We start from the raw sequence: 19,120 nt of genomic DNA on the forward strand, positions 1-19,120 counted from the left end.
GCTGGCTGGCTAGGTGGTTGGTAAACTGGATGATTGGTTGGTTAGTTGGTTATCTGGTTGGCTGGCTATTTGGTTATCTGGCCAAGTGGCTGACTGGTTCATTTGATTTTTCTTTTTTCTTTCCTTCCTTCCTTCCTTCCTTCCTTCCTTCCTCCCTCCCTCCCTCCCTCCCTCCCTCCCTTCCCTTTTTTTTTTTTCAATCAATGGACTCAGCAAAGACTTATGGGGGACTCCCCTGATCTCAGCACTGCTTTGGACCTGGGGAAGGAGTGGTGAACAGTGGGTGCGGGCATTGGGTGTCTGACCACTGCTCTCCGCCCCTCCCCCCACGAGGGAGCTGTGAGTGCAGCTGTGGAGTGGTTCTCGTTGTTTTTCAAATCTGAGTAAGGATGTACGCGTGCTTCTTCAGTGCCCTTACCGTGGGGAGTGGTGTCTTAGGGGGTCATCTCGGGCTCCTCTAGCAGTGCGACAAGGGGCCACTGCGGTCTGCTCTGGTCTGTGCTGGGGCCAGGATTTGATCCCAGGATCCCAGCATGAGCCTGATTTCTGTCTTAAATCACCAAGGGATGGAGACCAGGTATTTATTGAAGCCCATCGTGTTCACAGCTCTATCCCAGCTCTTTATTTATTTTTTTTATATTTATTTGAGAGAAAGAGAGTGAGTGAGAGAGCGCACAAGCAGGGTGAAGAGCAGAGGGAGAAGCAGACCCCCCCCCCCGCCCCCGAGCAGGGAGCCCAATGTGGGACTAGATCCCAGGACCCTGGGATCATGACCTGAGCTGAAGGCAGACACTTAACCCACAGAGCCACCCAGGCGCCCTATCCCTGCTTTTTAGAAATGACAGTGGTTCTGGTGGCCATAGTCACCCGCCTGGTTCCAGTCCTCCCTGTGCCTTTTACCTCACGGGTAGCTTGCCCCTCTGAGTCTCAGTGTTCCCTTCTGTAAACTGGGGAGAAGAGTAGGGCCCTCACCCCAGGACGCTGCATGGGCTGAGTAGGGCCAAGTGTAAGGCCAGTGCTTCTCAGTGGGGCCGCCCCACGTGTAGCTTCAGGACCTGGACCGTTGGAACAGGCCTCCAGTCTGGGCTCCTGGTGGCGTAAGTGCCAGTTTTTGCTCTTACTTTTGACAACTTGTCTCTCAAGACCCCGGAGTCAGCCAGAGCCACGTCCAGAAGCCCTGTTCCTCCTCTCATTCTCTCTGTGACCTTGGGCAAGCAGTGTCCCCTCTCAGAAGCTCAGTTTCACCATTTTGAAATGGAGGTGACGAGAACACTGCCGCAGTGGACCATCAGGAGCCCGGTTCTGTGGCAAGCACTCCACCCTGGCTGGGGACTGGCCCTCAGCAGCCACAGGGGTCAGGGGCAGGTATGGTGATTACTGCTGGCAGATGGTGCCCCCCAGAATAGCAAGGGTTACTCCCCTCCCCTCCCACCACAGGGAGCCTTTCTGTTTCTGTGTCTTCCCCCTCCCCCTCCCTCCAAAAGCTCCTCAGGTGAGGAGAAGCTGAGCCAGAGATGCCCCCGGCCGGCCCCCAAGAACAGGCTGGAAAGACCAGGACTTCAACAGATGTTCTTTGACAAGGATTCCCTGGCTGTTATTTAATCAAGATTGTCAAATATTGATTTAATCTCCGAGCCCAGCAGATGTGATCTTAGCAGGTTTCGGTGGCAGTTAGCTGGGATTAGTTTGCAAGTCAGGCTCCATGCTGACAAGACAGCATCTTCTGAAGGAGGCTTGGCCTGGTCACAGGAGTGAGCCCGTCGGGGGGACATACTAAACATTTCGCCACCACTCCAGCCTGGGGCAGCAACAGCCATGGGAGCGGACCCCGCAGCGTTGCCCCCATGCAGTGATAGTGGGGACTCTCAGGGTTCCAGGCAGCAGCTGTTTATCAAAAAGTTTCAGTATCAAAGTCAATGGCACAGCTACACCAGCGCATGTGGCTTGACCGCGGGCCTGGCTAGGGCTGGGGAGATCCCTGTAAGGCCGGCCGGCCACTTGGAGCAGTGGTTGTGGCGCTGATGACGTCTCCCCAGAAGGGGCGTCCCCGACCACAGACCCCTCATGCAGCCCCCAGCCAGCGCAGCTCGGTCACATCATCCGAGGGCACAAGCTTGGCTGTAGCTCCTGGGTGGGCCTGGCACGTGTGCCCATACTCCAGGAGGCATCCTTTTGTAATTTTGCATTTCAAAGCCTCATTTGAAGTGAGTAGGACTGTGCCCACAATTGGAACAAGATGCCTGCTCCACATGCGCTTCGGGGGAGGTAGCAACACTCTCTAGTCTCACCCACCCGGCCCCCCAGGGTCTCAGAAGGGGCATCTCCCTGTGGCCCTGGCTCTGGGCTGCCAGGAAGGAGGGGAGCTGGCCCAGCTTCTCTGGTTCAAAGCAGGCCACCCTGGGCGATCCGGCTCCTGAGGCCAGAGCAGCCAGGGTTCATGCCAAGGCCACATTTGGTTCTGTTTGCTTGAGGTTTCGTTTTTATTATTATATAAGTAAAACGTTAATAGCTAATACTTGTAAATCCCTGCGTGCCAGGGACATTCGAAGTCTCTACAGTCTTTTTACCTCACGACATCCCTAGGAGTGAAGTGCTATTGTTACCTCATTTTACAGATGGGAAAACCATCCAAGTGACCTGCCCAAGGTCCAGGTAATTAAGTGGCCAAGCTGGGAATTGAACCTGAGTCGTCTTGGCTTCTAACCCCCGGGCGACAGCTGCCGCATCAGGAAATCTCCAAGATCTGATAATAAGTCAGAAAAGCAAACTATGAAGCCTGTTTATTATTTTTAAATTCATCTCTCTATATAAGCACGTAATTATACAAGCATTTAACCCACGTAACTCCTACCGTACTGGCTCGCAGACTAAAACAAAGAAGGCCAGATTGCTGTTGAAGCATTTAAATGCCGCCTCTGTTTCCCTGAGGAGCATGTGGACACAAGATGGGGTGCCCCTTCCTTCCCTCTGTGGGTCTGGGTGTGAGCAGCTTGCCAGGCCACGGAGGAATCTCCACTTGGAAAGATGAGAAGTTTTCGGACTCCCGGGGCCTCGCCGATGCTCGACTGAGGCGGCTCATCTGTTCTAACTCTGCTTCCTGGACGGTCAGGGCTTTCCAAGGGGGTGGCTTTCCCTCTGCCCATGTTTCCTCTCACAGGCTCACTTTCACAGCTGAAAACTTAAAGCCCGAGACGCCCCTGCCCTGTGCAGTTGACACAGAGAAAGGTCTGGAAGAAAGTGTGCAAACCTGTTCACGGGGCTCCTCTCCAGGATGTGGATTTGGGGCAGGCCTCATAGGGGGCCCGGGGAGGGCCTTGAACTTACATGTTTGTAAGAATTCAAGCACAGAGGGCTGCCTGGGTGGCTCAGTCATTAAGCGTCTGCCTTCGGCTCAGGTCATGATCCCAGGGTCCTGGGATCGAGTCCCACATCGGGCTCTCTGCTCAGCGGGAAGCCTGCTTCTCCCTCTCCCACTCCCCCTGCTTGTGTTCCCTCTCTCGCTATGTCTCTCTCTGTCAAATAAATAAAATCTTAAAAAAAAAAAAAAAAAGAATTCAAGCACAGACACGTAGAATTTAAAAGAAAAGTTGTCCTTTTATCTCCATCCCCGGTTTTACTCCTTCGAAGTAACCACTGTTAACAGTTGGGTGGGTGTCCTCCTAGGCCCTTTCTTTATAGACATTTATGTTCTCTTTCCCTCTTTCTCTCTAATGAAATCCACCCCCCTTGGTTGAAGCCAAATTATTTTGTTTTTTTGGTTTGATTCTGTAGTTTGCCTCTCTTACCCTTCTCAAGTGGCACCATGGAGTAAAACTGGAGAAACCCTGGAGCGGGACTGCTTGGGTTCAAATCCCAGTGCCACTGCTCTCCTGCTGAGTGACCTTGGGCAAGTTACTCTGCCTCTCTGGACTCAGTTGCGTTGGCTTTAAAATGAGGCCAGTAGGGGCGCTTGGGTGGCTCAGTCGTAAAGCGTCTGCCCTCGGCTCAGGATCGAACCCCGCATCGGGCTCCCTGCTCAGCGGGGAGTCTGCTTCTCCCTCTCCCACTCCCCCTGCTTGTGTTCCCTCTCTCGCTGTGTCTCTCTCTGTCAAATAAATAAATAAAATCTTAAAAAAAAAAAAATTGAGGCCGGTGATTGCCCCTCCATCACAGGGTTTCATGAGGATGAAATGAGTTAACGTGTGGAAAGCACTTTAGCCTGGTACACAGTGAGCACGCCTAAGTGTGAGCTATACCCATTCGCTTCGGGCCACGTGGGCCTCTTACACGCAGGACACATGGCCTTACCTCTAGCTCGCTGTTTATTACTGCTGCATTGCATCCCTGGAGTAGAGACAGCCAGACGCATTTAGCCCATCCTCTGCCGATGAGCTGTTTGGCTCTTCCCACCGCTTCCATATTACAACAGTGTGGCGGTGTGAATGCCCCCGCACCTGGGTTTCCATGTGCACTGGTGTGAATATCTGAGGGACAGATTCCTAGAAATGGAATTGCTGGATTAAAATAAAATAGTTGCACACCTGATACTTCAGAGCATAATTACAATTCTTTCTCCCCACTCCCCCAAGGAAGGGAAAGAAGCTCTACTTGATTTACACACTTTGAAGAGAACTGGCCTTTCGGGAACTCAGACCCTGGGGACCCTTGCCAGTTTGAGTGGAATGGCTGTAAGATTTCAATTAGAAACATCCATTTTCTGGGTTCTTTGACCTTAAATACAAAAGTGCAAATAAAAATACATATATTTGGTCTTCGTCCCCAGTTCACGGCCCCAAGAGCTTCTAAAAACCCTTGGAATTTTCTGAGTGATGTGGTTCATAGGAGCCTCTTTTGTTCTTTAGGATAAGCCCCTTTCAGCGGTACCTGAGTTTATGCTAATGAGGTGATTCTTGGTGGACTCCTGGATAGCTTCGGGATATGGGCTGGTTGCCAGGGAAACCAGCCCTGTGATTAGAGGGTTGGAACTTTCAGCCCCACCCCCCTGACCTCTGGAGAGGAGGTGGGGGCTGGACATTGCTGGAGTCGCCAGTGGCCAGTGATTTAATCAATCATGCCCGCATAATGCAGCCTCCATAAAACCCTAAAGGATAGAGTTCAGAGAGCTTCTAGGTTGGTGAGTGCATCCATGTGCTGGGAGGGTGGTGCACCTCAAATTCCATGGGACTCGAGACCCTTCTGGACTTCATCTTGAGTATCACTTCATCTGACTGTTGATTTGTATCTTTTATAAGAAACCAGTAATTGTAGGAAAAGTATCTCTCTCAGTTCTGTGAGCTCTTACAGTCAATCACCGAGGCTGAAGAGGGCGTTGTGGGAACCCCAGTTTGTAGCCAAGTCAGACAGACATGTGGGTAACCTGGGGACCCACCACTTGTGATTAGCATCTGAAGTGGGGGGCAAGTCTGGTGGAACTGAGCCCTCCAACCTGTGTGGCATCTGGACTAACTCCAGGTAGTTAGTGTCGGGATTGAATTAAATTGTGGGACACCCCGTCAGTGTCTGCAGAGATCTGGAGAATTGCTTCGTATGGAAAACCCACACATCTGGTGTCAGAAGCATTGAGAGTAAAAATCAGATCGGAGTAGTACGCAGCCGGGTGGCCATGCTCAGGGCCTCGCACCTCGTGTTTTGGGCTGATGGAGCAGTCTCTGCCTCGGGGCTTCCTAATGAGATGTCTGGAAGTTCCAACCATTTTGTTTCTTCGGGGAGCTCTAAAGGGGTCCTGTGTATGCTTGAATTTCCAGTAGAGGGGAGAAAACAGATTCTTTTAAGATTTTATTTATTTATTTGTCAGAGAGAGAGAGCACAAGCAGGGGGAGCGGCAGAGGGAGAGGGAGAAGCAGGCTCCCAGCTGAGCAAGGAGCCCGAAGCGGGGCTCAATCCTGGGACCCTGGGATCATGACCCGAGCCGAAGGCAGACGCTTAACCAACTGAGCCACCCAGGCGTCCCTAGAAAACAAATCCTTAACCTGAAATCTGCTGAGCTGTTGCTGACTTTCTAGAGTTTTGTCCTTATGAATTGATCTTTGAAGATATTTACATCATTTGCGTATTCACGCAACATGCTCATTTGGGCTCCCACCTCTCATTTACAGTGTAGTGGCAAAAGTGTGGGAGCCAAACTGAGGAGATCTGGGATCCTAGCTGCTCCACCTACCTACCTGCCGTGTGACATGGCCACGTGACCTTTGCCTCATCTGTAAAATGGACGTGCCAGAAGTCCCTGCTTTATGAGGTTATTACAGCACACGTTCATACATGCTATGTGTGTGTATTACCATCACCTCTACATCATCACCCCCTACCCTGCCTGTGTGGCAAGAACACATGTGGTAGACCCTAGTACCCTGCAGACTTGGAGCTGCTCAAAGTCCAAGGAGGACCAAAGCTACTCAGAGGCTTACAAATCCAGTGAGCTGGTGGCGCCTGGGCGGCTTAGTCGTTAAGCATCTGCCTTCGGCTCAGGTCATAATCTCAGGGTCCTGGGATCGAGCCCCGCATCGGGCTCCCTGCTCTGCGGGAAGCCTGCTTCTCCCTCTCCCATTCCCCCTGCTTGTGTTCCCTCTCTCGCTGTGTCTCTCTCTGTCAAATAAATAAGCAAAATCTTTAAAAAAAAAAAAAAAATCCAGTGAGCTAACTCCTATAGCACAGGGTGTATGCAGACCCCTGGGAGCTCAGCAAAGGGAGGAGGGGAGCCATTGTGTCTGGGGTATGGGAGGAAGTTAGGAAGGAGGAGACAGGGTAAGCCGGCCGCACTGGCAGGGGGGACAAGGGGGACAACGCATCCCAGAGCAGCAGTCCCCTGAAATACCTCCTACTGTGGTCCCTAGTGCCCTTCAGACCAGTAATTGTCATCGTATGTGACCCTTTCAGCAGCCTCCAACGCTGTGGACCACCTGCTCCTCCCTAGACCACAGCCACCGCCGGGGCCTCGGGGACACCTGCTCTCCTGCCCCTCTGTGCGGGCCTGCTCTGGCTGAGCAGGGCTTGGTGCCAGGCCCTCCTTTCTTTGCTCTCTGTTCCTCTGTCCTCAGCCCTGACCGCATATTAGAATCAGCTGGAGGGCTTTTGAAAGGCTCTCAGGCCTGGTCCTCAGCCCAGACCAGCTGATTCAGACTCTCTGGGGGTGGAGTATGAACACCTATATTTTTACAAAGCTCCCCCCGTGCCTCTCATGGCCAGTGGGGGAGAGAACTACTGCCTTGGACGAGCCCACAGGGCCTTGTACACTGGCCGCTCCCAGCTTTCCTGCCCATGCGTGTCAGCCTCGTTCATCAGCATACCTGGTGCATGGCAGGTGCCCTCTCTCGGGATCAGATGGCACCCCACAACCAGCCCTCCCAACCAGCCCCCATTGAGAGCAGCCCCTAGCCCTACCCTGTCACAACGTTTTAGTCGTTTAAACTGCTCATCACCCTTTGAAGTTACCTTGTTTTCCGTCTCGGTTGACTTATTTCCGTGGCTTCCGTCTCCTGAAGTAAGTTCACCAGAGGGGAGTGTGGTCTGTCCTGCTCAGGGCTGTAGCTTCATCTACCAAACAATGTAGTAGGTGCTTGAGAAATCTATTGAATAAATGAGTGGATTTTAGGTGCTTGGCGTTTGTGAAATGAGTGAGTTATACACGCCTGGTCAGTGTTCAGTAAAAGAATAAGGTTTTAGTGCTCTTTCGACCGAATGAATTCTTTGGACTAAATGATTTTTAAGAACGTGATAGGTGTCTGTTGTATGAACACGCGCACACACACACACACACACACTCCACGTATTACTTTCAGCTTCCTGAACATGCTTCTTCCCGGGGCAGACACACTGGGTCACCAAGCAAGCGCCACCTACCCTCAAGTCATAGACCCCGACTGAGCCAGTGCTCTTCCTGGTCTGAGCGAGGTTGTCATCGCTCCACTCATTTCTCTCTCCACACGTACTGTGTGTCAGGCCTGTGCTGGAGATGCAGGCAGTAATAAAGACTCCAGTGCCTCATAAACCTTACATACGGCTAACAGTTCATTACGTGGTGATTTACGTACATACATTGATGCAGGTAACCCCAAAGAGAAATGCTCTGAGAGTGTTCTGGGAGCTCAGGTTGGGGATTGAACAAGGTTCCTGAGAAGGGGAAGGCATGTGGAGAAAGTGATGTTTGTCCTGACTCTTGAGAAAGAACTATCTAGGTAAGGGCAATGGGAATGGCCTGTGCAAAGGCCCTGAGGCAGCAGGGAGGATTAAACAATAAGTGGAACTGAAAGAAGGACATTGTGGCCTGGGCTCCCAGAGCAAGGAGAAGAGGAAAGGAGCCTTGAGGGCCAAGGTGAGGATTTTGAATTTTATCCTAAGATTTGGATTTATACTAAGATTCAAATGTGAATATTAAATCCTGCTGCATGGAAGAGGGCATTTAGGGGGGGAGCAGAAGCAGAGGGAACAGGGAGGCTGTTATGTGGTTTAGCCATGTACCTTACCTGTGAAATTAGCTGGGTCTCTTGGAAGAACGGCTCTGTTGACTGGGAGTAAAGCAGGCATGAGAAGGCCCTTGGCCCACCCGTGTTGGGACATGCAGAATGACCAAGAAACACACCTTTGTTGTGTAAGCCCCTGGTACTTGGGGTCCTCTGTTACTGTGGCATAACTTAGCCTACCCTGACGATTTCTGAGAAGGAACAAGTTTTGTGGATGGGGAGAGATCAAGAGTTCGGGGTGGGAATGGTTAGTTTGCAATGCATGTTGACATACATACATGATGTCAAGTAAGCAGGTGGCTACCAGAGCCTGGAACTCAGAGGACCAGTTGGATCTGGAGATATTTTACAGTGTGTCACCAGTGAGGAAAAGGAGGATTGGAGGTCCGGGACTTTGCCCACTGGGCAACCTGGAGGGCTGGTGCTTGAACTCAGGACCGCCTGACTTCAGGAATGAAGCTTCTGGATCATTTGCAACTCTGCCACCTCGTGGCCATCTGGCCTTGGGCACATTACTTCATCTGCCCACTTCAGTTTCCTTATGTTAAAATGGAGATAATATCTACTTCACAGAGTTGCTGTGGAATTAAGGGAGATAATAAATGTAAAGTGCTTAGAGAGGGACCTGGACCATAGAAGGATCACATTCGTGGTAGCTGCTGTTACAGATGTTGTTTTGTTATATAACTAAAACATCTAGTGGTGGGAAGTAGAATAGTGGTGGCTTCAGGTCCACCTTAACTCAGACTAAAGTGATGACTACAGCCCCCAAGTCCCCCCTATTTCAGCCCCTTTCACAAATGGTTCTTCCCTCACGGTCACAAGATGGCTGCAGTGATTCCATCCCTCACATCCTCTCAGACTCAGGGTAAGAGGGAAAAGCACAGCCTTCAGCCCTAGGACTCTTGGCAACGATTTCACTGGTTCTGATCCAGTTACATGGTTAGTTCCTGAACTCAAGAAGGAGCTCCTCCTCTAGCCCACTGGGTGGGAGTCAGAGAAGGCAGGTTCCCAAAGGGAAATCTGGGCTGTTTTTGGAAAAAAGAGTCATAGAGGCCAGGGAAGCAAACCACAAGTGTCTACCACTGGAAGGCTTGTGTTTTTTCCTTCTACTCTGCCATGGGAGGTTCTGGCAGACATCGTGGCTCCTTCACAGAAGAGCAAGGCCCTTCGGAGCCAGAACATCGCGGCTGTGGCACTCGCCTGCATGTCTGCTGTTCCAGCCTCTAGGCTTTGGGGGCCTGATAAGGGAGCACCCTCTCAGCTCAGACTTCCCCAGCTTCTTTACAAGTGACAGTCTGGTAGCATTTACACAGATACGCTATTGGGTGCCTGCTCCTCTAACAGACCCTGACGTTTTTAGGGAGCCAGTGTGGCTGGCTCCCTAAGTCCTCACCAGCCTAAGGGCAATCGGGATAATCCCAGATTCTCAGCCTTCCCAGCTTTCCTTGCACCTGGAATGGCCATATGTGACCACATTCTGGCCAATTAGGCATCAAAGAAAGTCTGTTGAAGTGTAGGGGGAATGTTCTGGCAAACATCCTCCTTCCTGACTAGGGTCAGATGGGTAAGAAGTAAGAACAGTCGTACGTCACCCCTTTCTTTCCCCCCCTCGCCCATGATTCAGTGCGAAGTGTCGCTGTGGCTGCCAGCTCGCTCCTCTGAGGCCAAAAGCCAAAGGTATAAGCCAGCAGCACACTGAGGGACACACAGGAGGATGGGGTGGGGGCAGAGAAAGCGCCTGACATCATTCCCGTGTACTAAGAGTGCAGGCACCGTATCTGGTGGCCTCCTTGTGACACAGGATAATGAGAGGTCTTTACTGCCCGAGCCACCAGCGGATGGGACTCTGTTGCCTGCAGCCACAGGCCTCCCACCTGACTCTTCCCACCGCCCCTCGCTTCTCCTTGTGCTTCCGCCCCCCATGTTTCCCCGTCCACCATCCCCAGCTGCCTTCCTTGTCCGCGGCACTGTGCATGAGTCCGGGTCCTCTGGTGCCAGCAGCAGAAGCCACGCTTGACAGTGTTGGGCAGAAGCAGAATTTATCAGGGGCTGACCGATCACCAGGAGGCCGGAGGAGCCGGCGTAGAGAAAAGGCAGGAGCCAAGGAACACTGGCGAGAAGACACTTGTGCAGAGAGATCCACGCGGACACCACTCAGCCGCCGAGCCCACCCCTGGCTGTGCTTCTGTAATTGGGGGCAGGGAGAAGAAACAGGAAGGAAAGAACCATAGTGATAGAAGTGGCCAGGACATAGGCGGTATTCTGCCCATTTTACAGATTGAAACTGAGTCACGGTGTTAGTAACCAGCCCGTGGCCTACTAGGATCTGAACCCAGGCAGTCTGGCCCTCAGAATAGGGGCTTCCGCATCAGGAAGATGGGGGTGCTCTTGGGAGCGGGGAGCTGGACAACCGGCAGCTGGAAAGGGACCCGTGTGCAGCAGTCCCCGAATCCCACAGAGGCTGTGGGTATCACTCAGCCTCTTAGTAGCACAGGGCGACTTGGCTACACCTGCTCCTGGAAGGGATCTGTGGAAAGACACTGGGGCCTCAGGAACATCTGTGTGTTTTCACAGAAGAGAGCAAAACAGATGGGGGGTTTCTGACTGAGCTGGAAACAAAATGCCATCAGCAAAGCCCATCTGTCGGGAGGTGCTTGCATAAGCAAGTCAGGGTCGCATCTGGGCCGCTGGTTTTCCCAGCCAGCCCCAGTGTGGCCTCGGAGGGCTGATCCTCCGTGCTCTCCCAGGGTGGCCCAGGGGTGCCCCTGGCCAAGCTGCACCCCCCAGTTTGGCCTGGGATCCAGGGCCCCACAGAGTATAGGGGCACTCCTCTCTGGCGAAGCTGCTGCGCTGACCCATCACCAGAGGTCACAGACCAGCATCCCCTGCCCAAATTTGGCCCACATACTTATTTTGTTGACCCTTACTTGGTTTTTGTTGGTAGTGTTCTTAAGTATTTCTTTATCGACCAGAAGTACATGCAAGCAATTCCAAAGGTAGCCAGTGGTGTACAATGAAAAGTAAGGCTCCTTCCTTCCCCTACTTTCAAGACACATTTAGATCCTGGGGATACAACAGTATCTCACCTTCTCATGGGGTGGGGATCAGGAATAAATAAGAGAAAGAAGTGAGTATATTGAGAAGTACTAAGGAGCAGAGGACAGCAGGAGAGGGGGCTGGGAGTGGGGGAAAGAAACCTACTTCCCCTTCCCAGACTGTTAGCAGTTTCTTGAAAATCCTTGTAGAAGTCTTCTCCGCATGGTAGTTGGTTGTCGTTGCTGCTGTTGTTTTTGTTTTTCAACCTGGGAAAAGTTGCATACAGTTCAAGATTTCTGATTTCTACTTAAAAATCCAATGCCCTGGCATCCACATCCCCGCAAAGCTTGGTCGCCGGAGCTGAGGTCCACCTGCCTCTATAGAAATGCCTCTGCTGGGGCGCTGGGGCGCTGGGGCGGCTCAGTCGGTTAGGCGCCTGCCTTGGGCTCAGGTCATGATCCCACGGTCCTGGACTCCCTGCTCAGCGGGGAGTCTGCTTCTCCCTCTGCCCTTCCCCCTGCCACTTGTGCTTTCTCGCCCTCAAATAAATAAAATCTTAAAAAAAAAGAAGAAAGAAAGAAAGAAAGCCTCTGCTGTCCCACTCACCTGGCCTTGCTTCTGTCTCCCTTAACCAACCTGGCCCTGGGGCCTACCCCTGCCCCCCCTTCTCTGCCCCCTCCCCTCTGTGCCTGCCTGCAACATCTTTAGGAAGATGCTCCCTTGGGAGCTAGGAAGAGGAGTGCACTCTTGCTCCCCACTCCTCCCTTCTGATTCTTACTTTCTCAGATGTACAGGCTCGCCTCAATTTTGCTCCATGAATCTGCTTCATGCTGCCCCCTGGTTCTCTCTCTGCCAGCTTGTTCCGTAGCTATGGGCATGAGTTAGGAAATGCCCCCCCACACACACACACACGGCCTTCCCCTTACTCAGAAAGCACCATTAGTCATTGGTGGGCTTCTCTTCATAGGGAAGTCTTCATTGAAGAGTGGACATCATGCAAGGGAGCCAGCTTGGTGAAGAACCAACGGAAGCATATCCAGATATCCTGGGTGGGGTTTGGTATGTCAGCAGAACAGAAAAGAGGGCCAGTGTGATGGGATCTTAGGCAGGGATGGGGAGAGGCCTCAGGGAGACTGGCAGGGGCCAGAGCCTGTGGGGCTTGTGGGCCAGCAGAAGAATTTGGATTTTATTCTAACGCAGTAAGGAGCCACTGGGGAGATCTCAGCAAAGAAGTGACAGGAGCTGATTTACTGGCTCATGGTATCTATTAATCACATAGAGTTCTAGAGACATCCCCTCCCCCAAATCTACCAGTAATCATGGTGACTCATCTGTCATTTTTACTTCCTTTTCGGTGGGGTGGCTGGTCAGGCAGACTGCAGGACAGATAGACAGCAGCCCAGCCTCTACCTGCAGGACTCACAGGGGGCAGAGGAACGTGTTTAATGACACCACAAGGGAAAAGGCAGCCAGATCCTGAAAGTGGAAAACTACATGGGACGAGTGACCTCATTCCTTCCACAAGTGAATAGCGTCACAGTAAAGGTGATGGGCATGGGGGAGACATTATAGGAGAGACTTACGAAATATACCTGCCAAAGTAGAGTAGGGATCTTGTTTGGGATCCTGATTTAAACAAACCAACTCTAAAAGACACCTTTGAGACAATGGGGGAAATGTAATGCAGATATGGGGTATTACATGATATTAAAGAATTCTTGATAATCTAGATGGATGTGATAAAGGTATCACGGTTAATTTTGAACGGCCTTAACTGCTAGATATATAAGCTTAAGTTTTTACAGGTGAAATGAGCTGATACCTGGGATATATTCTAAAATATTCTGTCAAATAAAAGTGTAGGAGTGGGTGGGTAGATGAATCGGGAATCGTTAACTGTTGTTGAAGCTGGTGGGGTGCTCATCCTGCTCTTCTTTGCTTTGAGTATGTTTGAAAATTTCCATAATAAACAGGTTTTTTTAAATGAGCATAAAGCTGCCACACAGAAAAAGTCTTTCTCTGGGAATAGTAACATCACATCTCACCTTTGCCTTCTCTCCTTTTTCAGCATGGCAGGGAGGACAGCCCGGCAGCCTGCTGACCCGCACCCACATCTGCTGCCTGCTCTGTCCTGTTGAGCCACTCATACTGGAAACCCCAGGACCGCACCTGCCTCCTGAGGTTGTCCTGGCTCAGTTGTCCACAGCGATGGTGGAGAACTGGACTCCACAGGCTCACAACCTTCCCGTCAGGCTTCAGGGGCCAGCATCCTTCATCCTGGGACTGGTGGCCCTGAACAATGGCTGAGGGCCAGGGGACCCCATAAAGTCACTCCACAGCTCACGGGGGCCAGTAGCACTCCAGTGCCCTTGGACTATGACCACCTATCGGCCCATCTCCAATGATGGTGTGGACCTGGCAGCCAGTTGTGGGGCCAGGGGGGCCGACCTCCTCCCCGGGCCACACACAGGGGACTATGCTCCCATGGGATTCTGGGTCCAGAACGGAGGCATGCCCCAGCCCATCGGTGAGAGCCCAGTCAGTGCCACCACCCGCCCCAGCCCCACCACCCCTGCAGTGCCCAAGATGGGGGTGCGCGCAAGAGTGGCCGACTGGCCGCCCAAGCGGGAGGCGCTGAGAGAGCAGAACAACCCAAGCCCCTCGCAGGACGCAGACGGCGCGAAGGCCGCAAAGGTGGCCCATTCCATGAGGAGCATGCAGAACGGACAGCCCCCCGTCAGCGCCGCGGCTTCCTCGGGGCCCAAAGCCTTCCACCGACTGTCCAGGAGAAGGTCCAAAGATGTGGAATTCCAGGACGGGTGGCCCCGGTCCCCCGGCAGGGCCTTCCTCCCCCTGCGGCACCGCAGCAGCAGCGAGATCACCCTCAGCGAGTGCGACGTGGAGGACGCGGGCGAGCCTCGGGGGCCGCGGCACACGGGGGCCCTGCCGCTCTTCCGGGAGTACGGGAGCACGTCCTCCATCGACGTGCAGGGCGTGCCCGAGCAGAGCTTCTTCGACATTCTCAACGAGTTCCGCAGCGAGCAGCCCGAGGCCGCGGGCCCCCAGCACCTCCGCGCGCTGCTCCACGCCGACCCCGGCGCCCACGTCCCGGGGGGCGGCGGCGGAGCCAAGGCGGACCCCCGCAACGGCCAGCCCGCCAAGGACAGCGTCCTGGGGCTGCAGCCCGCCAAGGAGAAGGAGAAGGCCCGGAAGAAGCCGGCGCGCGGCCTGGGCGGCGGGGACGCCACGGACTCGTCCATCTTCCGGAAGCTGAGGAGCGGGAAGGCGGACGGCGAGGCGGGCCGGGCGCCGGGGGAGGCGGAGGAGGGCCGGAGCCCGCCGGAGGCCGGCCGCCCGTGGGTCTGCCAGAAGAGCTTCGCCCACTTCGACGTGCAGAGCATGCTGTTCGACCTCAACGAGGCGGCCGCCAACAGGGTGGCCACGGCGCAGCGGCGCAACACCACCACGGGCGCCTCGGCCGCCTCCGCCACGGCGGCCCTCTCGGCGTCGCGGGCGCACGGCCTGGGCGGCCTGGACGCCGCCTTCCCCAGCACGGAGGACCTGAACTGCAAGGAGAACCTGGAGCAGGACCTGGGCGACGACAACAGCAACGACCTGCTGCTCAGCTGCCCGCACTTCCGCAACGAGATCGGCGGCGAGTGCGAGCGCAACGTGAGCTTCTCGCGGGCGGCCGTGGGCTCCCCGGGCGGCGGCGGCGGCGGCGGTGGTGGTGAGGGCCGCCCCGCCGAGCCCGCGCTCAGCGCCCACCGCACCAACGCCAGCATCTCGGTGCTGGAGGTGCCCAAGGAGCAGCAGAGGACGCAGAGCCGCCCGCGGCAGTACAGCATCGAGCACGTGGACCTGGGCGCCCGCTACTACCAGGACCACTTCGTGGGCAGAGGTGAAGGGGCGCGCGGGCTGGCGGGCCGCAGCTTGTCCCCCGGGGCTCCCGCTGCGCGTGCCTTCCCTGTGTGCCAGGCCCCGAGGATGCAGCACGGGGGGGTGGGGGGGGGGGCGTGCTGAGGATGCAGGGAGCGGAGCCTCATCCAGCGCTTAGCTTGGTGCCTCACACGGGGATGAACTCGCCAAAGCCTCGAGCCGCAGGAGACGATAGGCATTATTTAGCATCTGTGTGCTGGGTTCAGCTATGGACCAGGCCCTTTCTAGAGCCTGGGGATACAGTATTGAGCAGCTTAAAACTAAGATCTTGTCTTCCTAGCACTTAAGTGGGGGGAAGACAATAAAATTAGATTAATGTGTGAAGTATATAAGGTGTCCTAGGGTGGCAAGCGCTATGGAGAAAAGTAAAGCAGGGGAGAAGGAAATAGTGACCAGGTCAGAGGCTGCATTTTCAATAGAGAATGGCCTGGGGGGGCCTCCTAGGTAGGTGCCATTTGAGTACTGGGCTGAAGGACAGAGCTGTGTGGAGATTGGGGACAGTGTTCTGGCACAGGGAAGAGCAAGTACAATAGTCCTGAAACACTAAGGAGGAGGAAGGAGTCCAGTGTTGCTGGGACAGAGTGACTGAAGGAGAGTGGAAGGAGCCCCGGCAGAGAGGTGATGGGGGCAGATCGTGTGGGACTTTGTGGGTCATGGTGATGAGGACTCTTGCCTGCACCCTGAGTGAGATGGAGCCACGAGAGAGTTCTGAGCAGTCGAGGGCCCTGATCCGACTCGGGTGTTCACAGCCTTCCTCTGGGGGACAGACGTGGGGCAATTGGGAAGCAGGGACACCAGGGGGGAGGCTGCTGTACTAGTTCAGGCAGGAGGTGATGATGGACAAGTCTAAGTTGGGAGCCTATGCGTGGGGGAAGAAGCCAGCAGGTTCTGGATCCCCTTTGAAGGTGGAGCTGTTGATGTTGCGAAGGTGTTAACACCAGGGAGAGATGGGCTTCCTATGTCACAAGGTTCGTTGGTGCCGGTGGGGCAGTCTCAGGAGACAGCATAGCCTAATGCAGAGGCCACAAACCCAGGCAGCTAAGGGGCCAGGCAGCGACTGAGCAAAGGGCAGTCCCTGCTCAGCCCCACCTCACTGTAGGCATGCAGGAAATGCAGGAAAGCCCATTGTTGCCAGCCTTTTCAATTTTTCTAGATTCTCCTGAAATTAAGTTCGTTTTTTTTTTCTTTAATGTGGATTGTCCTCATTTTTAAATGCTGACAAGTGTATTGATTTGGAATTGCTTATAACTGCCAGTGACAGGCTTTAACGACATAGACGTTTATTTCTCCAATATAAAGAAGTCTGGAGGTCAGCAACCCAGGGCTGGTGTGGTTTCTCCTCAGCATCAGTGGAATGCCAGCCTTAGCGCATGGCCTCCAGCCCCCAGAGTAGTCTCCTGGCCCAGGAGGGCTGCTGCAGTTCCAGCTGTCACATCCACGTTTCCAGGCAAAGAAAAAGAGGAAAGGGTAAGGGCAAAAAGATCTCCTGTCAGCCCCTTTTAAAGAGCTTTCTCATAAGCCCCATCCAACCACAGCTGCTTATTGACCACTTCTATCTACAAGGCAGGCTGGGAAATACAGGTTTTTAGCTAGACAAATCCCCTAGACAAATCCCCCCTCTCTACTCGTAGGGGATTTTTCTTGAAAAGGAGGAAGGGAAGAATAGAATGGGTAGGCAGCTAGTACTCCACAGCAACGAGTTAAAAAAATTTTTTTTAAACCAGTGTCCTAGTCAAACCTAACAAAATGTCAACTAAGTCATTCCATGGGATTCAGAGCGCGTGCAGTCTCTGGAGCTCCATTGTTGCGAGTCAGACAGCCCAGGGTTTGGGGTGTCTGTGTCATAGCTTATTAGCTATGGGACACGTTTCACTCATTGGATTCTGTATCCTCATGTGAGGAATGTTGGGATGATTATCGCAGCATCACACGCCCCAAAGCAGAAGCACACAGAAATTGTAAATAAAAGGATCGGGGCGGGGGGGCAGTTCCAGGCAGTGGCTAATCTGGAGAAAAGAAACTTGAATAGTTGTGAACCTTTATGCACCTGGCAACCTGGGTTAGGGGATAAGTATTTAAAAATTGACAAGGCTGCAGGGAGAAGTGAACAGATCCACAATCAGTGGGAGACGCTGACACGGTCTCTCTGAAATTGACAGATCTGGTAGTCAAAAAAATAAGGCTGAAGAGGATTTGAATAACTCAATCAAAACCTGATTCTACTATATATATAAATGTAGAATCAGGTTTTGATTGGGTTATTAATTATATATTATGTTATATATAATTATTAATTTTGTACCTAACCAACAGAGAACATGTTCTTTTCAACTCACACATTCTTTTCAACTCACACATGGAAATACCTACACGAAAGACTGTGGTGAGGATCATATAAGATTGTACGTTAAAACAGTTCTTCATCGGGCAGGTAATAAGTACTCATTATGGAGCTTCAAAAAAAGCCATTTCCTTTCAAAAATGGACTTCTTTGGAGCCCTGGAAGCTTATAAATAAATTACTCATTGGTCATTGTTTATTGAGTGCCTACGGTATGCATTGGTGGAAAATAAAACAAAACAACCCGTACAGCTGTTTCAGGAATGAGCTGCTATCTGTGGAGCAGATAATTCTTCTGTTCTCTGACCAGCTGTGGAGATGGTTTAACCCGGTGCAGGTGCTGGTCTGACCAGTGCCGTTAATTAACACACATTATTTGGGCCTTAGATAAGCCTTTGATTCACTAAGAGCACCTTGTGAGAACAGGAACCATCAGTTAAATATTCAGAGCACTGGGATGGGAAGAAATTCCTGGCAATGGTTAGATGTTGACCTCGTGGACTTGGGTTAAGACCGACTGCTGGTGGGTTATCTACCACAGGCAGGAAATACTTGGGTTATACATCAGGAAAAAAACGTTTGCCTGGAAGGATTATAAAACAGCAACATGTTTAGAGAAAGAGGGGAGACAGCTGTTATTTAGGGAAGAGAAGAGGAGATTTGCTCTGTGATTCAAAGGTTCCATCACCGTAAGGGAAGAGTAGTTTAAGTGTCCTAGCTGTTATAGAAACGTGGCTGGATAAAGGTGATGCCTAGGGGCTTGAATCATGGTCCCTTTTCTCTGACAAACATCATGCCCTTGGATGATAATAGCATTTCTTTCGTGCTTACTGTGTCCCCGGCCCTGTGCTAAGTGCTTCACGCTTATTAACCTATTTAGTTTTGACTACTGTTTCGGGAGGCCGGTCCATCCTTACTGATCCCATTTTACTCACGAGAATGCTGTGGAGCACCTTGGCCTGGGCCACCCATCCAACCTAGTGGCAGACCCCGGATCTGAGCCCGGCAAGCAGCTCCCTGGAATAGAATCTTCACCACTTCATGGGGCCAATCGGCAGCTAAGCTAACGATGAACATTTGCAAATCTGGGATAATCATAGCGAGGCTGGGTTCTTACCCAGTGCCAGACACTGCACTGAGCATTTAATATGTGTAGCTTCATTTCATCCTCACATCCACTCAATGAGTTATGGGTAGCGTCAGGGCCCCCCATTTCTCAGATGAGGGAACTGAGGCTCTGTGACTTGGCAGAGGTGGCACAGTCCGGTCTTGCAGTCGGTCTGTCAAGTGTGGCCGTGACCAGGAGGTTTGTGTGAGCAGGATCCCACGGGTCACACAAGAACCTG

The 19,120-nt window shown here is 52.8% G+C and overlaps 1 protein-coding gene across 4 annotated transcripts in view; it reads left to right on the forward strand.

The window, feature by feature from the left end:
* The window catches only part of SIPA1L3 (signal induced proliferation associated 1 like 3), a 232,331-nt gene that overhangs the window by 117,841 nt on the left and 95,370 nt on the right, over positions 1-19,120 (forward strand). For all 4 annotated transcript variants that reach the window (XM_078063034.1, XM_078063032.1, XM_078063033.1 and 1 more), the window contains exon 2: positions 13,564-15,396. In XM_078063034.1, the coding sequence (XP_077919160.1) occupies positions 13,872-15,396 (1,525 nt within the window). In that variant the 5' untranslated portion in view covers positions 13,564-13,871. The remainder of the gene's footprint in view (positions 1-13,563; positions 15,397-19,120) is intronic.

This window comes from Halichoerus grypus, chromosome 15 (assembly GCF_964656455.1).
Source record: "Halichoerus grypus chromosome 15, mHalGry1.hap1.1, whole genome shotgun sequence".
NCBI lineage: Eukaryota > Metazoa > Chordata > Mammalia > Carnivora > Phocidae > Halichoerus > Halichoerus grypus.